Raw genomic sequence first — 20,878 nt, 5'->3', positions numbered from 1 at the left:
CGTCCCTTGGCACTGGATGGCAGCAGCAGGATGCCAACAGTAGCCTCTATTCAAGTTTCTCTAACCCACTCTTAAAATTCCCCGTGAAGTTTACATGTGTCTGCCACGGTGGAGAGAGCCCAGAAAGGCCGGTCAACCCCCATGTCCTCCAAATACGGTCATGAAGGTGTGGACAGAAGTCATACCAAACCCCGGATAGCCCACAATCTGCATTAAAAAAAGACAACCAGTGGGCACTAGAAAGCCATTTGTCCTGAAATGAGCAGTTCTGTGACTGTTCAATGTTGAAAGGTGGGTTTTCTAACCCACTCCCTTTTGTGATAACTTTTGAGAGAAATCCCGATTACATGTTTATTTTAACTCACTGGAACTCAGTTACTATTCAGTTAATTTGAACAACTGCTCTTTAAATTGTAGGCAATGTGATTGGAAAAAAAAAAAAAGCTTTAACTATCCCATAGCTAGAGATAAGTGTTGTCCAGTGGGTTTAAAAATTATATTTAAGAGTATCCTTGTTTTCCCCACTAGAATAAGATGGACCAGGAAAACTGTCGTGAAAGAGAACAAGACACAAGACAGAAGAAACCATTCCAGGGAGACAGCCATGACTTGTTGCTGATGACTAGCGAAAGCGAGCCACTGGAGGAAAAGGGCAGGTAGGAACCACACTGGGCTGTCCATCTCAGTGTGCAGAACCAGGCTCTGCCTGTTCTCTCCCAGGAAGAGTACTCATTGCTAATGCAGATCACATTCGGCTCTGAAGGAATCATTCCAGTAATACATTACATATTGCCTGAATACATTCTGATACCTCTGAAGTCAGTGTCTCTATGCTGTTGAATATAAATAGCCTTATTTTTGAATAGGCAAAACCTCTTTTAAATAAGGGGAGGCAGTAGAGATCAGAAAAGGAGTATGGGATCAATTCAAACCCCCAAACCTAAACATCACTCACCTGAAGTGGTTAATGCGTCTGAGGGACAGAGGTTGGAATGATGCGCTGGGGTCCCACCCCCGGTGGTTCTACTGTGGGCTTAAACTTCACCATCAGTATCCCCTGAGCTATGAAAAGCCACATTTACTCTTGTGTGATAATATGAAGAATAACTGACAAATCGATTGGTTGTGAGTAATCACCCCACCCATGGGGTCCAGTCTGTTCCATGAGATGTCAGAACAGGCCCCCCAGAAGTCCCTGACACATTCAGAGATATCTGGCTCAGACAGGACAGAGAGAGACAAGATGGGCTATAGAGGGTTTATCGCTGCCACCCCACACCTAACCTAGAAGGGACTCACAGAAACCCAGGAGGCTCTGCCACCAGCACGTTCTTTATGAGACAGATGTTTGCCTCTGGGGCTCTGAGATTCAGGTAGATATTGATAAATGTGCGTGCTTATACACACACACAAGCCATCCTCAGAAGGACCTGATTTTCAAAGACTGGTCAAGTGAAGAGTTGGCCGAGAGCTGAGCAATTCTGGTTGGATTTGCTCTGTGAATCCTCCTATGCTCAACAGCTAGAAGACTGGTTGAGTTGTAGGGTATAGGGGCTTGGGGCCCACATCCAGAGTCTTCAGAACCCTTGGAAGAGCATATCTGTTTCCAGTGAACACTGTTTAAAGGGACTTCCTAGTTTTATGAAATGAAAGCCACCCAGCAGGAATGTTTGAGTACCACTGATAAGCATTTTATGTGCACTTTTGCCAGTTCTCCCGACAGTCCCTGTTGTTGCCAGAAACTCTTTAAAATCTCTTGCACCTCTCCTTATTGGCACACAGAAGCTACTGAAAGGCTAGTAGATTTCCACGGGCTGCAAGAGTCCCATATGGCCCACATGATTTCCCCAGTAAGTCCTCTCGTGAAAATCTGGAAGAGGGCAACAGTTGGCTTGGGTATCCCTTGAAATTATTAGAATGAATTGCTTTGTGGACAGGGAGGTGGGAAGGTCATCAGAAATGATGGTTTTTCAAGCTTGTTAAATTGTTGCATAATAAAAATGAGTAGCAGTTCAGAGTATTTAAACCTAGTTTAAAATAAAAAGAATAAATAAGCATTTAGTTAGCCCCATTTATTTTTTTCATATTGAAATTGGTATATCCATACCCTAAGGAATAGGATCAATAATTTCAGTTCAGTTGCTTTCATCTCTGTTCTGAATTATATTTATTTATTTTAACAGCCTTACTCAGGGGGCCTTGACCGACTCTGAGAACCCCGTATCCAAAAGAACCCATCAGGATGACCAGCTGGTTACAGAAGCTGGGGCCCCACACGGTGGGGCGAACTCACAGCTAGCTCAGGGTAAGGATGGAGAAGACCAAACCTGATGTTCAGATTGTTGTAAGGGCCCCCCTTACTGTCCAGACACATATGATTTCTGTTGGCTGCAAGCTTCTCTTCTAGCTTATGTGAAATAGCACTGGGAATCTATTTCTACCACCAAATGCCCAGACCCCCCAGGGAATCGCCTTGAGACCTCAGCAGGCATTAGCACTTCACAGAAGGGTGTCATACTAAGCAAAGGTGACGTTACTGGGCACTGAATTTATGTTCCTTATCTGGCCTCAGATCCACCCCGGAATCAGCAGGTATCAAACCCAGCAATGAACGCTTTAGAAGACGTGAAGCCAAAAACCCTCGCATTGGATAAAAGCATTAACCATCTGATTGAGTCACCAAATGAAAGGCGGAAGTGAGTAACCAAAGATAGACGTGGAATTTCTTTCTTTTTTTTTAAATGTATTCACTGCCTTGACCAGTGTGGCTCAGTTGGTTGGAGCATTGTCCTGCAAAGCAAAAGGTGGCCAGTTTGATTCCTAGTCAGGGCACATGCCCGGGTTGCTGGTTCAGTCCCTGGTCAGGGCGTGGACGAGATGCAACCAATTGATGTTTCTCTCTCACATTGATGTTTCTGTCCCTTTCTTAATTCCTCCCTTTGCCTCTCTCTAAAAATAAATAAATAAACAAAATATTTTTTTAAATGTATTGGCTAAGAAGGGGGAAAATGAAAAAGCATGTGATGGCAAGATGTGACCAGCATTTTGTGCCTTTTCTCCATTGAATCTCATTGACAAGGTAAGAAATATTTATGTAAATTTAGGACAGTCTTCAGGCAAGTAACTATACACTCTGAATTTATCAATTTGAGAGAGGCAAAGTGATGTTTTTAACACATAAGTTAAACATTGGAAAGAATTTGTAGGCATGCTCTATCAACTATCTATTTAAGTGAGTTTAATTGTCTCAGAATCTATTGACAAATATTTTTTCAAGGAAAAATAGTTTTCTCTCATTAGCATCCTCTTTAAGTAGCTACCCTGGGCTATATTCTAATTTTGTAAGATTTGTATCTTCTTACAATAATAATAGTTCCCAACATTTTTGAAACATTTCAATAAAACAGGCACTGTGTTGAAGGATTTACATATCTCTTCTCTTCTTTTCATAAATTAACTCACTAAACTCTCCCCAGTGACTTCAGTTGAGTTACTGTTCTCATTTTTCAGGTGAGCAAATTGAGGCTCAGGAAAATTAAATAACTTCTTCAGAGTACTTGACTGGTTAAGTGGCAGAGGAAATCAAAGTGAACCCTCAGTTCCTTGATAAGACCATATTTGAACCAGACATCCCTTGCAATCCATTTTAAAAACCTAACATTCATTATTCTTTAGTCATTCTACCTGGAGCCAGGCCACTGGATTCAAGTTTTGATTCTGCCACTTGCCCGCACAGGGCTTTAGCAAGTTGATTAATCTTTCTCTGCTTCAGTTTCGTCAGGTATAAAATGCAAATAATGATAACACCTACCTATGAGGTTTCGTACCTGGCATATAATAAAAACTATATAGTACAGGTGATGCTAGTGACAATGACAGTGATGGTGAGGATGATGATAATAGCTTGTTTTTTAAGTTCATCTTTTTACCATTACATTTTTTAAAATACAGTGTTAGAACCATTTCCCTCTTTTCTCTTATGTCTACCCAACTTGCTTTCTATTTGCCTAGATGACACGCAGAATCAATAAAAGCTGAAATCATGTGGAAGTGATTTTCAACCTTCTTTTTTGGCAACATTATTTATATTTTTGCACATTACATGAAAATGTGACATTTTGGAGAAAACAAGCTCTGCCTGAGCAGGGAGGTTGGGGTGAGCAGGGGCTCAGGGAGTTATTCTGAAAGCAGTCATCACAGATGGCCCGCTCACTCCTGTGTTGGCATTTCTCTTACCCTTGCTCTTCCCCTGAGTTCTGTCCCTTTCTTTACAAATGAAAATGACTTTGATAAGAAGATCCTGGAACTGACAGCTTAATCACAGGCAGGGCTTGTGCAACCAACAGCCCCTGTAAAACCATCCCGGCAGCTTCCAGCTGGGACCGTTGTGCTTTGGAGGCACGCATGACATAGAAAGCGGTCACTGAATGTTTTGAACACCACCCCCCCCAATCACATGTTCTCGAAATGAATGTATTGACAGGGGTGGAAGCCACTTCACTGGAAAATACCTCTTTTGAGTTCCATCCTTTATCTCTGGGCTCTCTGTACGAGCTTTTCCCTATATCCCTACTCATCTCTCCCCCTCACCCAGTCTGTAATTTTTATATCTAACTCAGTGTGCAATTTTAAATAAGCCAAGAACCTGGCAAAAATGAAGATGAGAAAGATATTCTGTCTTTTCTGTTCAATGGTGCCAGCCTGGTTTCGATGTTGTGGAGCCAATGCATGTACAATCTTGGCTGGACGGAATTACTGTTTTTGTCCTTTATAGAAAAATTACCTCTAGGATGCTCTGTGGTCTTATATTTGTTTATCAAGGAAGTTTTAAATTTTATTATCTAAAATGTCTTTTCTTGTAGGATTGGGCTTCTCTTTCCTTGTCAATAATTTTTGGCTCCTTTACCATGTTACAGGAAAAGCCCTCGAGAGAACTTCCAGGTGGGACATTTGTCCCCCTGTCCTCCCACCCCTCCTGGCCAGTCACCAAACAGGTACAAGAGGTCAGCAGGGTTTTCTGGGGTGGCTCTGTTCTGAAGAGAGCCTGCCAAGCATAATGTTAACCGGATTCGTGCTTGCCCAATGATTTTGAGGGGCTTGTCCATCAAGTCTCTTTCAACACACACACAGGCAGGAGGGAAGAACACATTCCCCATCTGTCTGCAGCCCACGACTGAAGAAGCCAAGTGTGTGATGTTGGCACGGCTGTGGCCCTAGGCCTTTAATTATATTGTGTGGAATCTGCAATCTAATAATAAAATCCACCAGACAATTGCTGGGCTCCTCTGTCGGCGCCTTTCCTTCCAAGATGGCTGGGTCCTTCCAGGCTGATGGCTCTTACCAGAGAACCAGGCAGGGGCTGAGCAACAAAATCTCCTCCTTCTTTTCCCCTGCTCAAGCTCTCTGATAATTGCTTCTGGACATTAATTGGGCCCCATGATATTCTTAAAAGCTGCCCGAATTCCCATTCACTGGGAAGAGCAATGACTGAGTACTCCAACGTTTTCTTTGATTTAGGAATTTCATTTAACTACTGGATAAGAGGGAAATCCTAATAAATAGGGTTTGCTTAGGGCAACTCTTCCTCTTTCGTTTCGTCTTCCTTTCTGTTTCCGCTGTCCCTCTCTACCCCGTTGGCTTCTGAATGATATTGCATATTTTCACATTTATCGAGTAATTCCAAGAGACAACAGGCATCATGCAGTCTGATCTGAGTTGTGGGAAAGCTGCCTTCGCGGACAGCCATCTCGTGCCCTCACCTGGTGTCGGTCTGCTGGGTTTGGTGCTAGTCCATTGGTGGGCACTGTGACAGGGGCCTCCAGGGAACGGAGATGAGATACATGCAGCCCATGTCCTCAGGGGCTTACAACTCAGAGAGGATGTTGGGTGCCCAGATTGTAGAGTCACAGAGTGTTCACACTGGAAGAGGTGGTAGAGATCATCTAGTCCAATCCTCTCGTTCCGAAGGTGGAAGGGAAACCCAAAGTGGGTTCTTTACACCGGATCACAGAACTTGGTGACAAAGCAGGGATTAGATCCCATATCTTCCTGGGACCTGTTGGATTGTATCATAACTGCCTCTCTATTTTTAAACAAAAAAGATTTTTTTTCTTAATAGGAAATTCCCTAGTGGGTCAATGAATCAATTATAGAAAATTTTAAAGCAACTTAAAAACCTCAGTAAAGCTAAACTTCATTACCTTTTAGGACTTCTATAAACATACGATAAATACATTGCACCATTTCAAGGCATTTGATCACTGTGGTTGAATACAGCACAGTACAAACTCTTGTCACAAATAACTAAGACACATGTACACATGCACGCCAACCTCTATACCGCAGTGGAGGCCCATTGCATTTAGTCTAACACGTGTTTGCAAATTACGTCTAATGCTTCATTTCTGCTCGTCAGTTCAGTAATTGTCATTCCACTCATGATAGAAACATTTTTTTAAATCCACGTTTTCATTTGTTTGCACGGGGCTACATGTTTGTGTATTTAACCAACTATTCTACACAGAATACTTTATTATTACCTATGGCTTTAAATGCAGGTCTGTAAGCGGGAAGAAGCTGTGCTCTTCCTGTGGGCTTCCTTTGGGGAAAGGAGCTGCGATGATCATCGAGACCCTCAATCTCTATTTTCACATCCAGTGCTTTAGGGTATGTATTCATCTCTCCTCTAAGTACAATGTCCTAATGTCGTTTGGCATCATTCTGCGCTGGGAAATACCCCCTGGAAATCACGATGGCCTTTGTTCGTGAGGTCCCCCCCTACAGAAGTGTGTGTGGAGTTCATCCTTCACCATGAAACTCTGCGATCATACATCCCCCTGGGATGTCGGGTTAGAAGAAGCAAAACAGGTTTGTGCAATGTACCTTCACAAACCAGGTTTCGTTGCTACAGCAGAGTGTCGACCAGAGCAGGAAGCTGAGAATGCTACCCTGGGAAGACAATGAGACTTCTTTTAGGGTTATGTGGATTTATTTGGTGTGTAATATCTTTGCTGTGTCTCAAACGCTTGTGACTTAATGTTGAAGATTTTTCTGTCACTTAAGTGTGGTTATAGCTAGTTGCAAAGTTGTAGGTCTCCGAATGCGTGTCGGTGATCCCAAATTGAATATCACTTCCTCTGAGAAGCTGCCCTATTCATCCAGACCAAGCCACTTGCCTTTGTGATAGGTCCTCCTAGAGCCTTTCATGGTCCATATCACTCACTATGAATTGTTTCATTATTATTATTAACTCCCAATATAAACTATCCACTCCATAAGGGCAGGAACCATGTCTGCCTGGCTCCCCACAGTTTCTGCTGCACCTGGCAGATGGTGTCCATAAACATTTTTAGATGAATGAATTAATGAATAAACTGAAAATGAGGAGGCCTAGATTCTAATCCCAGATTTCCTGCTCACACATAGGTAAGCTACCCGGTTATAACTGATTTATTATAAAATGTATAAGTTAGCCTCTTTCAGCATTTCCCAACTTTTTTTTTGCTCATGGACACTTTTCAAATTAATTTATAATTTTTGAAACTAAACCCTGTAGCTCTGAGTAAGAGTTATTTCATTCAAGAGTCCTTCTTGAATTTTGTTCTTTTTCTTGTTGGCAATCTCCTCAGCTATAAAGTACACCTGTATAGGTTTAAAATAACTCCCACTTTACCTATAAGCTGAGGGAAAGTAAGTGAAGTGGTCCCAAAAGTACTCATTTAATAGTATCAGCAATCACTGGGAAGCAAAGCTTATCATGGACAAAACACAATATGGAGACTTAATGAAACTCAATTTATCAGTATTCTCATTGGAAAATTAATGAAGATAATGCATGCCTTAACTGGTCTAGGAGTATTTTGAGACTCAAGGAATATACTTTTTAAAATTTCACGATTGTGCCGAGATAATATGTTCCAACACCACAGTTTGTTCTCCAGAACTTTATCAGAGTTCAAAATAATCGAGGTGGCAAAGAGTCCTTGCTGATTCTCAAGGACGGAAGACTTGCTTTCTAAGCTGCCGAGGCCTTTGTTCTCTCTAATCATTCACTTCCTGGAACTGACCTGATGCTTTAAGATATGTCACCTCCTAGGTTTATCCCCTACCTTTGCCATGTAGATGCAACTCGTAACACAGTTGGGATGAAGCCTCCCTCTGTCCCAGGTGACCTTAAACCATGAGTCTGAGGCCCTCTACTCCTGAGCTGAGCCCTGATCTCCTGGCAAGAGGCTGCCATCAGTACCAACCCCACTGCCACGTTCTCTGGCACCCCCAGTATGTCCCACAGTGTCCTGCATGCAACCTGACTTGGCTGAAAGGAGTTCCATTCTCAGTGGATTTGTTACTCTAGGTGCCACTGCCTTTAATGTGGAAAAATAAGGTGGATAGCTAGCTATTTCCTAGTAATTCTGTCCTGAACTTAGCGACAATGCTGGAAAGCATTTAATGATCAGTCACAGGCAAGTTTTCATTTATAATCTGTTGGCTAAGTGTTTATTTAAAACCACTAACATTTAACTGTTTAAAGTGGTATTTAGGTCAAATATATGGTGACGGAAGGAGATTTGACTTTGGGTAGTAAACACACAATGCAATTTACAGATGATGTATGATAGACTTGTACACTTGAAGCTTGTATAATTTCATTAACCAAGGTCACCCCAATAAATTTCATTACAAATAAGAATAAAAAATAAAATGGTTTTACATATTGACTTAGAAACGGCTTGTGATAGAGGTTAACAGCACAGGCTTTGGGATTAACTCAACACCACTCACCAGTTTTACAACCTTGGGCAACTCAGCTAACCTCTCTGAAACAGTCTTCCTCTGCAAAATGCAAGGAGTCACCATAAAATACTGAAAGTATCTTGTTGCTGTAAGTCAGTTCTTCGTGCAGCATCTAACACATGGTAGATGCTCAACAAATGTGGAGGTCGTCTAAATGATTATTGTGCTATTCACAGGAACGGTAAGTACGCATTATAGAGGAACTCCTTATGCGCCTTATAACTTGGGTTCTTTCTCCCCTTTAGTGTGGAATTTGTAAAGGACAGCTTGGAGACTCAGTGAGTGGGACTGATGTTAGGATTCGCAACGGTCTTCTGAACTGTAATGATTGCTACATGCGATCCAGAAGTGAGTACTGGGCTGAGATGAGTGCGTGTGATCTCATGCCTTTCGTAGGACCCACTGGAGGAATTCGGTTATTTCTGCCCATCAGTTGACACTCCTACCCCGGGGAAAAAGATTTATTAGCATCTACATGAGGAAGCGATAATGAAATAACCCTTTATTTACCACTTGTTTGTTATTGGAAGTTACTGCCTGGGTGTGGCCACCTTCTTTTCATCTAGAAGTTCATTCACACACCAGTAGATAAAAACTGTAGGCCAAGTTTGAGGCATCGCCTGAGCTCACCACAGAGATTTGGGTGAGGCGGAAGGCAGATATAAGCTCTGTAAAACACTATTAGTCACTTGCGGAGGTGTATCTTTAGAAGACCAGCACCATTTGGCGGGTGGGGGAGTAAAGCGTAAAGAATGGCTCTCCATTGTTCATCAAATCAATCACCAGCTCCTCCATGTCTTCATGCTCGGCATTCAGGAGTTCCATCACTTAGTGTATCTTTACTCCCAACTAAACTGAAAGTTCCTCGAGAGTCTAAATGATGGGTTCTGCTGCTTTGTGAATCCCTGCTCCCCTCCAAAATACTTTAGCACATAATCAGAGCTTTAAAAACCTGTGCTGCCTGGAAGCTCCCTTCAGCAGCCTGCCCTTGTGTCTGGCTTTCCTACCACAGAAGGTTCGTGTTGGTTTTAGCGGCACCAGGGGGTGCTGTTGCCCAGCCTCTGTTTTTGAAAATACGTAAAGAGCAAGTGGCTAAGCCTTTTATGCTGCCTCACTTTGCAGCATAAATGGAGCCCTTCTGGTAGATGGCCTAGGCAAGAGACCCTTCTGTGCAAATTCCTCAGTCAGAAACTTCCTTTAAAAAAGGGGGGGAGGGAAGGAATGACAAGATGGCATTTGAAATTCAGAATGTTTTATTTCTTCTCCAAGTAAATGCAGTGATATCTTCACAGCTTTTTTTAACATAAATCTTTAAATCTGCAAGACTCTTAAGAGTAAAGAATATGAAGTGAAGTTCTTTTATAGATAGAGATTTACTATATTCTGAGAAATATATGCATTTTTAATAAAATTATGTGAAATAAAATTTAATCAAGCCCAGGTGATTCTGATCTATGATAAACATTTGAGGTCAGAACAGTTCCAACTTAGAGCCAGTACCATCAAACTGGACTACTTACATTATATATTATATTTTTATATTATTTATATTTATATATTTGTATCAGCTATTATGTATAATATATGCATTTAACATATGTTATATATTATATATAGTTATATAGTGTGTATACTATATAAATGCATGCTATAAACATATTATATATATTTATACCATGTGTATATTATATATAGTATAAACATAGTGTGATTTTATACTATGTATTAAGTATATATATAATATGGTGTAAATAGTATATACCATGTACATACCATGCATACACAAATACATATATAATGTATAATATACAATAATTATATTTTAACTGAATTTTTGTTTGTTTTGTCTTTATACATTAGAAGTGAGAACTAAACCCTTTTTCCCCCCAGTTTTTAAAGTGTTTTTTTCTATAATCGTCTATAAATTATAGTTTTTCTCAGTCCAACTGAACGTGAATCTTGGAACCAGAAGGGGGCGCTGTTAGGTTGCGGGACTGTTGGGCCAGACTCAAAAGTGCTGTAAATCTGAATTTCTCTCATAATTTAAAGTGCTTAAAGGATGCCAGCAGAGAAGAAACATGAACCCACCCCTGGGGGACAGTAACCTGTTTTCATCCAGATTTTTATTTTAATTGAGAAGTTGGATGACTCATTGTCATTTCTGTTGGAAATTAGCTTTTCAGATCTAGGCCAGAAATTTTTTTCCTACGCGTATGAACATAAGGGCACTACCTATTCTTAGTCCCAAAGTTGAAGACAAGAACAGTGGAGTTTCAGTGATGGTCTCATCAGATGAAAAATAAGAAAGTGGGATTATTTTCTTTATTTTATATTTTAATGCAATATTTTACTAGGATTTTTTTTTAGAATACTAAGATCCTAAGAAGAAAGCAAAAAATCTTCTTTCTCTGCCGAGATAACCTCTATAGATATTCAAAAGAATAAATAAGTAAAAGTCATGTGATATAAGATTAGAAATGGTGGATGTCCAGAAAGATACCCAATTAAAAGTAAAAAAAAAAGCTTTCCAAAGGTAACCACCGCAGTCACTGTCTAACCATTGCCTGGGGGGAGAGGCAGAATGCCTGTGTGTGCAGGTGTGTGCAGGTGTGCGCATGCATGCACACAGATGCACGTGCTGGTTTTTATTTCACAAAGTTAATCACATAGTCAGTTTTCTGTACCTAGCTTTTGTTGCTGTTGTCTTTAACTTAAACATATATCTTGCCAATTTTTCCATCTGACGTGTTCTTTCTCGTCATTCTTGTCAATGTTTGTTTTGGTTTTTTTTAAGATTTTATTTATTTATTTTTAGACAGAGGGGAGAGGAAGGAGAAAGAGAGGGAGAGAAACATCATCAATGTGTGGTTGCCTCTCACACCCCCCCTACTGGGGACCTGGCCTGAAATCCAGGCATGTGCCCTGACTGGGAATCGAACCAGCGGCCCTTTGGTTTCTTTGCAGGCCGGCACTCAATCCACTGAGCCACACCAGCCAGGGTGTCAATGGCTTTTTAATAGCTGCATACAATCCTACGGTATGGACTTTAAAACTAAAACTCCATGAACAGGCACCTCGGGTGTTTCCAGTTTTCTAATACTGTTTTTTAAATGCTCCTATGAACATCCTGTCTGTGTGTCCTGATGAAATTTGAAGGCATTTGCACAGGGTAGCTTGTGAGCAGCAAGGCTGCTAAGTCGCAAGGCACGCGCTTTCTAAATTTTCAGACAGCTCGCCTAACTATCTTCCAGAAAAGTGCGCTCTCCCTGCAAACTGCCTAGGAGCCTCTTTCCCTCCAGGCCTGTGTCAGCTCTGGATATCATCAAAGTTTTTACTTTTCCACTCTGCTAGGTGGCAGTGGGGGGGGGGGGGGAATTCACTGCTTTGATCTGTGTGTCTTTTTGTAAGTGAGTTTGAACATCTTTTTTATGTTTATGCACCATTTATATTTCTTTTTCTATTAAAAATTGTACTTTATCCTTTGCCCATTGTTCTGCTGACACTTGATTTATATGAGTCTTCTGTAAATTAAAGAAATAATTCCTTTTATTTTGTATTTGCTGCTTGTTGCGATTATCATTCACCTTTCTACCTTGTGATTTTTTTTCCACAGAAAAGATTTTCATTTAAGTAATTAAACATATCTTTTATTTTCTTTTTTGGATTCTATGTTTTACATTGTACTTAGAAAAACTCTCACTACTCCAAGGTCATACATTTAGCTGAGATTTATCCTAGAATTCTTTTTTTGTTTTCATTTTCACATGTAAATTTGTGACATCAGGAATATATTTGGGTGTAAGAAATTAGATAGATATCCAGCTTTTCCCCCCCAATTAGCCAATTGTGTGAACATACCTTAATAAGTAATCTTTTTTTCTTCACTAATTTGAAATGCCAGCTTTCTCATAAACTAAACATATATATCTGGGTGTATTTCTGGATATTTTATGTGTTATTAACCTGTTTACACTAATGTCAAACCATTTTAATTATTATAGCTTCGTAATATGTTTTAAAATTGAGTAATAATGACCACCTTAACTCCAATTATTTTTTCCAAATTTTCCTAACTCTTCTCTCATATTTAGTTTTCCAGGTAAATGTTAATATCATCTTAGGCTAAACTTTAAGAAAGGACATGACAAGGAGAATGACCAGCACATCTGAAAATACTGTTCATTTTTATTCTTGGTGTCATCAGAAAAAGACATTTGTTAGGAATGACTAGGCGGAAGGGATAATACTCAGTTAGAGAAGTATAAATATACTGGAATTGGTTGACTATACCCCAGATGCAATAAAAGAGTCAGAATGGGAAGAAATGGCAAAAACTCATTTTTCTTTTTTTTTTTATTTGATTTTGATCTGAGTTGAGAAGAGGGGAGATGGATGCATATGAGAGGTGGTTTACATCATAGGCATTCTAAGTGAAACGAAATAATTTCATTTTGTGGAATAATAAAACCTGAATATATAATCCTATTTTCTTCAAGTAACTAGTCACATTTAAATGAAAATTTTCTCTTGCAGAGGAAAAATAGCATAACAGCATATTAAAATGCAATTCCTAAAAGCAGTGTAAACAGTTTTTAAGTTCATATGTAAATGGCAATGGAAGTGCAAAACAAATTACCTGTCAGGAATCCAGCCGCCATGTGTTTCCCTGGTGCCATTTATGCCTGGGTGCCGGGTGGCCGTGTCTTCATGTCTGCTCTGTCATTCACGTGCATGAAATGCATCTAATGCGAAATCCCCGGGGTCCTTCCCAGTGTTGCTGTTGCCTCATGAGAGCTCAGGTGCCTAAAACAAGAAACTTGATGGAGGTGTCAGCAGGAGATAAGGAACCCAAACCATCCGTCCTCGATAGGGTTGCCAGATAAAGGCAAGATGCCCAGTTCAATGCTTTTCTGCCCTGTTAAGTTTGAATGTCAGATAAACAATGAGTTTCTTTCGTATGCCTGTGTTTCAAATATTGCATGCTTAGAATTTAGCACTACTATATGCCAAATATCATGTGGGATATATACTTATGCTAAAAATTGTTTCTGTTGTTTCTCTGAAATTCAGATTTTATTGGGTGTTCTGTATTGTAAATTGTTAAACCTGGCAATTCTGTTTCTAGATCACATGTCAAATTCCTCCTATTGCCAATGCATTTCTCCTCAGAGAGTCCAAAACCTAAAGAAACTGAGAGGAGAGGGAATATTTTCTTTTTATTTGCCAAGAAGACAAGGTAGAAAACTTGATGGAGATCATCTGGTGCAGGGTGAAGTCCAGAGAATTTCAACCAAATTTTACAGGGCGTGGGAGTCACATGGGCTCCTTGTTAAGTTCTGGGTTGGGGCTCAGAAGTCCATATTTCTAACAAGTTCCAGTTAATACCAATTCCTGGGTCTCCTGGCACCGTGCTTTGAGTTGTAGGGTGGGACAAGTTTTCCTCCCTAGAGGGAAGAGACCGAGGTTGTAGCTAATTCGGGAAATCTGTGAACATCTGAAGTAAGAAGCATTGACTACTCCCACCAAATGTCGCTCTGATTTCTTCACCACAGGTGCTGGCCAGCCCACGACATTGTGACGTTGCTTTCCAGCTTCCAGACCACTCACCGTTCCTTTCTGAGAGTGTCTCCTGGCAATTGTTTAACAGAATTCCAAGTTCAGGGGCTTCTCAGCATTCATCTAATTTCTGAAAGGCTATTCTAAAAAATGGTTTATGTTCTTTTATAGCACATTGTGTTTCTCCTGGTTGGGTTTTTTTTTTTTTTTGCATTTGCACAGTATATACAAAAGAATATTGAATTGTAATGATTCTGACTAGCTCAAAAGAAGGTGTTAGTATGGTCAGACAGGCTTACATTTTCAAATGTGTTATTCTCTTCTTTTGGGACTTAATGAGATAAAAGATTCAATAAACCTGTTTTGTTTTAGTATTTCTAGGAATTAAATACTTTGTGTTTACAAAATTGAGCTGCAGAAAGTGCAAGACATGCCAATCTGAGACACGTGGTCTTTTAAGACAGGAGCATACAATTAATGCATTTCAGAAACTAAAAACCACATCCCCTAGCTCTGAGCTATAACTTGTTTTTAATGCAAAGACACTAATCTGATAATATATACTGTAATCCTGAAACATTTGTGTTACTTACCTTTTGAGGTAGAAGTCATACCGATAAATTATTGCACCATTAGTGTTAGGTTTTGTATACTTGGAAGGTTACGCCATTGGTAGAGTCTGGCCCATCAAACAGAGAGAACCCTTGCAATATCGGCTAGACTTACGCTCCGGACATTGCCCAGGGGTAGGAAAATAAACAGAGGAAAATATTTTAGTCATCATTTCCAAAGTTATTACCAAAATGTATGAGGAAGTTTGATCTTCAAAAGAGTGGTGGGCCATTGCTAGCCGCGAGGACTTTGTGGCTTGCTGCTCTTCAGACTCCACATTCAATAAAAGACTCAGCATAAGACACATGGAAGGAAGCTCTCTCATCGAGATCAGCCCTCCATTAAGTGGGACGGCGGCTCACCCTGTCCTGCAAGTTCTCCTTCAGGGCCGCAAGCACAGGTGTCTAAACAAAAACATTAAGTTCATCCTAATAGGATCCAAATGACACGTGATGTGACAAGCCACTGGGGTGTGACCAGCAAGAACCTACAGGTCACATGGGCACTGCCCACTCTAATGGATATCTGCTCTTCCTCCTTCTCCCACATCACCGACTCTCCTTCCTATCAAGAGTTCTGGACCTTGCCCGTGGAGATTTTGAGAGAGGAACTCTTGGGGAGAGCTGGTTACTTCTTGCCCTGTGTGGTGAGTTTCAGCTGGCCAAGAAAGGAATCAAGTTACTAAAAAGCATCATGTTTTAAATCTCCAGGCTGTTTCTTTAAAACTGGGGAAAGAAGAACTATTTATTCTGCCTTAAAATGATGGCAAATAAGTGAAGATGACGTTTTGTGAATGTAGACTGTGGCTATCCTCCGAATAGGTTAATGTAGTCATAAACGGAGATCCAGTAGATGTTTTTCTGTTATGTAAGCAATAATTTTTTTCTGTGTCTTATTGGGTATGGCTAGCAATTATTTATTTACATGCTAGACGGTTCTCTGCATGCGGGTTCCATGTAAGTGCAGAAATTTCCTCAGCCACTGGAGGTGTTTTGACCATTCTGTCATTTGGATAAGCTGTTGTTAGACTGAAATTTATACATCACTTCGTTAAAAATTGTGCCTTAGAAAATGCAAAGCCGTTGCACACAGTGATGAATTATGGATGCAGTACCTTGAAAAGAGATGAACTCACCTCCAAGTTCCCAAGACTTCTCACGGAGGTGTCCACTGTTTTTCAGGGGGGGAAATTAAAAAAGAAAAAGAAAAATAGAAAAAGTTAAAAAGAAAAAGTTTTGAAAATGTACAGATTAAGTTCAATATTTTGGTTAACCACCTTGCATGCTTTATTAAATATTTTGATAATGTGATGTTTACACTTTGCATGATATTATTAGCAGAGTACTCTACCAGAAATAGTGCACAAAACATGTACAATATGAGCATTCATAACCGACTTTTATAGAATACTTTTTACATGTGGAACTCCATCCGTTATGTAGGAATTATATGAATATTGCACATGCTCTTCTGGTTTCACAAACCCATTTATACATATTTCTTAGTGAGACTCATTGTACATGTATTGAAGCTAGAATTGAGTCAAGCAAAATAAAGCGCATTCTCCAACTGTGAAATGCTTTCCCATAATGAACTATAGTCACCAGCACAGAATAATCTCCAACATTTTCTAAATTCTAATTGCCAACTGTTTCTATTTATATTTGATTTATATTTCATTTGGAGTCTGTTACATGGCAGACTAGATCGTGTTTTTTCCAATGCAGCATAACGAGTATGATCTATTTCTTTTCAAATAATCTTTGAGATCCCAGGGGGAAAAAAAGAAAAAAAGCTCTGCTCTGTTGAGCTACAATGTAAATGTGGTTGCTTTAAAAAAAAAAAAAAAAAAAAAAAAAAGAGGCAAGTGAGTGATTTATTGTTCCTGAGGAAATATATCTCATTTTTTTCTCATACTCCAAAAGCTAATTCCTTCTCTTTCTTACAAGTAAATGGGGAACTCTGTTTTTCACTAGCAAACTTTCATGACATTTTCTCATTCTTTCTATGTAGTGTTATTAATGCAATACCTATTATAGTTATTGATACACAGTGTAAGACCTAACGAACTGAAATGATCCACCTCCTGTGTGAGTCTGTCCAAAAGATGTTGCTGTTCTGGGTGGGCCAGTGTTCGATATCAGTTACACTAACCTTCATTTAAAATATTTATTCTAAAATGCCTCTGAGAAATAGTAAGAAAATAAAAAGTTGCCTAAAATGCAACAGCTTTTATAGCAAATGTACATTTATAAATAAAATACTCAAATCAACTTTGTATTCCATTGATTTTGGGGGGGATGGGGAGGGAGGTTTTCTGACTTGGGGAAGAGAATCAAGCTCGTTCTTTTGTAGCTTTTGGTCCAGGGTTAGATAGTCAGGTGAGGGCAAGGAGCCATGAAGGAAGTCATTGCCTTCCACTGAAGGATTCAGACACCTCAAGATGAGACACACAATAACCAGGATCAAGCAAATGGAAATTATCGGATACAACCAAATGACAGCGACTTCCCATACTGGCTGGAGAAAACCAAATCAAGCCCTTTAAAGTGGCTGTTTCCCCTCCTCCCAGCACTGCCCCAGGCTCCCTCTCCCTGCGCACCCATAGTTTGTTTTGCTGAGGGTCTTTCTCTCCCTCTTGACCCAGGGAATAAACGTTGTGAAACGGTGGCATCCTGTGTTACTGTTAGCTTTCCAAAATACACTTGACTCTTTCCTGGCACTCTGTCCCAAATTTGTAGGTGGTGGTTCCTTGGCTGTTTCTGTGGCTTTATGATGCAACATTCTAATTGCCACCTAATTGTATTCTCCTTATTGCAAAGTTTGGTGAGTAGTGGCTGTTGTTCCCACAGAAAAGTGAATTCTTTGTCCTTCAGGAAGGAGTTTCAGTAGCTTCCAGAGTAGTTTACTACATTCATTGTTATTTAAATGAAAATCCATTTAACTACAATGCATTTCAAAACAAAGAAGATTGTTATTCTAGCATGTGATCTACAAAGAATTTCTTCATTAAAAGAAAAACATTTTACTTCAGATAACGTTGCATTAGCTTTCTTTCCATTGACTTTCTTTAAGACCTAAGGGCCCCCATCCACACCACAGAAGGGTTTCTCCTCATCTTCTGACATTATCTAAGTTGGGGGTCAAATTCAAATGACTGGAGGGACCAGTTTAGCGTTGAAAATGAGAGCCACAGGAGATATTAAGAGCGATGTGCACAATGGCAAGCAAAAAAGAACCGTTCTCTCCAAAGAAGGAAACAGCAATCTGGCTCCCACCAATGGTCTCTGTATGCAATCTCTAGCTTTTTAAATGTTGACAACAATTCAGAACATTTTCTGACACAGTGCCTGTCAAAACTGTGAGACTCCACAAAATATATCTGTAGGTTAATTTTTATTCTCAGGCCACCAGTTTGCAACCTATAGCTTAATCTCCCCGCTTTTCTATCAGCTACTAATAACTCACTCTGCTGTGAGTCCTTCCATTGCACAAATATATCAAGAAATGGCCACACAAAATATTTGCTTTCCAGGTGTCTTGGTCCAGGTGAAGAGAAAGAAACTAAAATTCATTAACACTTTTAGGTAGCATCATTTGTGCGTTGCCATCAAAGATAGCTGGTTTACTAGCACTCACTTTGGTGTGCGCTTCCCCTTAAGGTTCCTTCTTTTTTCTAACCAGAGACATTGAAATAAAGAACAAACTGACAGTAACCAGAGGGAAGGAGGGAGGGGGAGGGGGATAACAGGGGAAAGAAGGGGAAGGATCTTCTAGGAACAAGTGTAAAGGACCCATGGACAAAGCCAAAGGTGGGTAGGATTGAGGGTGGGAGGTAGGGGTGAGTGGGGTGGGGGAGGGGGAAAGTGGAGACAACTGTGCTTGAACAATAAGAAAAGAGTTTCCTTCTCTTTTCTAAGTGACTAAAAAACAACACAAATTGTCTTGGCTAATGATTTTTCCACAAGATCTTTAGGATAAGCTGTAAAGTTTCTCTGAAATGCCTCTTGGGACTTTGATCAAAATTGAATGTATACACCATAATTTTCTAATTGGCATTATTAGTATACAAAGTTAATTTTTTTTATGTTAATCTTGGGCCCAGAAACGTTGCTGGATTCTCTTATTAGTTCTAATACATTGCTTATTGCTTCTCTTGGGTTTTTTATATAGCCAATTGTCATCTACAAAAAAAAAAAGATTTTATCTGTTTCCGGTTATGTCTTCATATTTTCACTTCATTGTGTTGTTCAGTTAAGTCAATGGGCATCCTTGTCTCACATTGTTATCTGAGAGCCAAAAAGAAATGGAAAACTACCTAGATATCTAACTTCCTATGTGTTGTGTTATATATGCAATTCAAGCAACCCGTTTTCAACACAAAATTGAGCTGCTCATAGTATCCAAACATTTTCTCTTTCATTGTTCTGCCCCACCCTACAGGTCCAGAGGAGGCCCAGTGCTCTCTGCAGGTAGAAGATTATCTATTTTTGATAATCTTCATGTTCTGGTTTTTGTTTTCCACCTTGCGTGCTTGACTGCTGACCCTGACTTCTTCAATAAAATTTACCTATTTCTAAGCCTCAAACATGGGCACAACTCAACACCCCTTTATTTTTCAGACATCAGCTAATAGAGAACTCTGGTTTAATTGGCTTGAGGACAGCATAGCCAATTACAAGGCAAGAAAGAAAAACATTAAATTGGAATTCCCATGTCATTGCTCTTACAATCTATTGGCCACACCTGTTCCCAGGGGCCATGTCCGTCCTTCCTCCTTAGCTCTGGGACCCTGGCCTGCTGCTGTGTGGAGGGACACACCTCTCAGCTAGGGTTTCTCTTTCATTCTGTCTCTCCACCTGCCCTACCTCGCCCCCCCCCCACCGTTCTTCACCCCTGCCCCTTGGAGTGTACCCTTGTATCCCAACATGCTGGAGGAATCAGAATCAAGCCCACCAATAATCCAGTGATTTCTTAGGGCTACACTCAGCACACATTGAAGGCAACCTTCACCTTACCAAACATCTTGGTTAACAGCTCAGCCTAAAGAAGGAGTGCAGACTGGAGTTGGAATGTCCAGGTTCAAATCCCAGCTTTACCACTTACTACTTAGGACCTTGGGCAAGTTGTTTATCCTGTCTTTGCCCTGTGTCCCTCGCCTACGTAATGAGGGTAATAATAGAACATACCACACAGTGTGGTTATTCTACCACATAGTGGTATTGTGAGGATTAATCAGGGTAATACATTTAAAATAGGATGTATTCCAGCATGTTGAAAATGCTAGCAATCCCCGTGTGTTAGTGGTAATGTAGTACAAGTTGTAGTGGTAGAATTACTTCACTGATATTCATGGCTACAGTATGAAAAACTCTTGCTGAACTTGTATTTCTGTGGCTAGACAGGCTCACCATTGTCGCTCTTCTGGGAAAAGAGAGTCTGCCCCCCAAATAAATTCTAGCCTACAGCACCAGCGCCACAAAGAGTTTAGAAATATTCTTGAAGCATCCTGCAAAATAAGTATGTACCGTCTTGAAAAGAAAGAAAATATTTGATTGGATAAACCAAAATATCAATAGCTGTTATTTCTAATTAGTGGGATTATGGATGATTTTTATTCTATTTGCATGCTTTCGTGTGTTTTGCCCATGCCATTTATCGCTTTTATAATATGAAAAAATAAGATTATAAAATATGAAAAGCCTTCTTCTACATCTATACCAGATAAGACAGTTTATTAGAATTTATTCAATTACCGAAATTCCGCAGTGAAATGTAGTCTAGGCTCGAATAAAGAAAGAATTCATCCAGCAGAGCCTCACCGCCGAGTCCTGCTGCCCTGTGGCGTGTTGCTGCTCTGTGAATGGCCTGTGAGCTTTTCAGCTGTAGCCCCTGAAGATAATTTAGAGTTCTGTTC

The 20,878-nt window shown here is 40.1% G+C and overlaps 1 protein-coding gene across 18 annotated transcripts in view; it reads left to right on the top strand.

Moving 5' to 3' along the window:
* The window catches only part of LIMCH1 (LIM and calponin homology domains 1), a 312,399-nt gene extending 295,165 nt beyond the window's left edge, over positions 1 to 17,234 (top strand). For 8 of the 18 annotated variants that reach the window (XM_045182628.3, XM_045182625.3, XM_045182627.3 and 5 more), the window contains 6 exons: positions 529 to 656; positions 2,184 to 2,305; positions 2,573 to 2,696; positions 6,558 to 6,666; positions 9,039 to 9,141; positions 14,346 to 17,234. In XM_045182628.3, the coding sequence (XP_045038563.2) occupies positions 529 to 656; positions 2,184 to 2,305; positions 2,573 to 2,696; positions 6,558 to 6,666; positions 9,039 to 9,141; positions 14,346 to 14,371 (612 nt within the window). In that variant the 3' untranslated portion in view covers positions 14,372 to 17,234. Of the gene's footprint in view, positions 1 to 528; positions 657 to 2,183; positions 2,306 to 2,572; positions 2,697 to 4,916; positions 5,004 to 6,557; positions 6,667 to 9,038; positions 9,142 to 14,345 lie in introns of all 18 variants that reach the window. The other 10 variants (XM_045182624.3, XM_045182623.3, XM_045182622.3 and 7 more) reach the window with 2 other exon arrangements.
* The last annotated feature ends 3,644 nt before the right edge of the window (positions 17,235 to 20,878 follow it).

This window comes from Desmodus rotundus, chromosome 4 (assembly GCF_022682495.2).
Source record: "Desmodus rotundus isolate HL8 chromosome 4, HLdesRot8A.1, whole genome shotgun sequence".
In the NCBI taxonomy this organism is placed as follows: Eukaryota; Metazoa; Chordata; class Mammalia; order Chiroptera; family Phyllostomidae; genus Desmodus; species Desmodus rotundus.
Note: the sequence above shows the minus strand (reverse complement) of the source record. Positions and strands in the feature narration are given on the sequence as shown.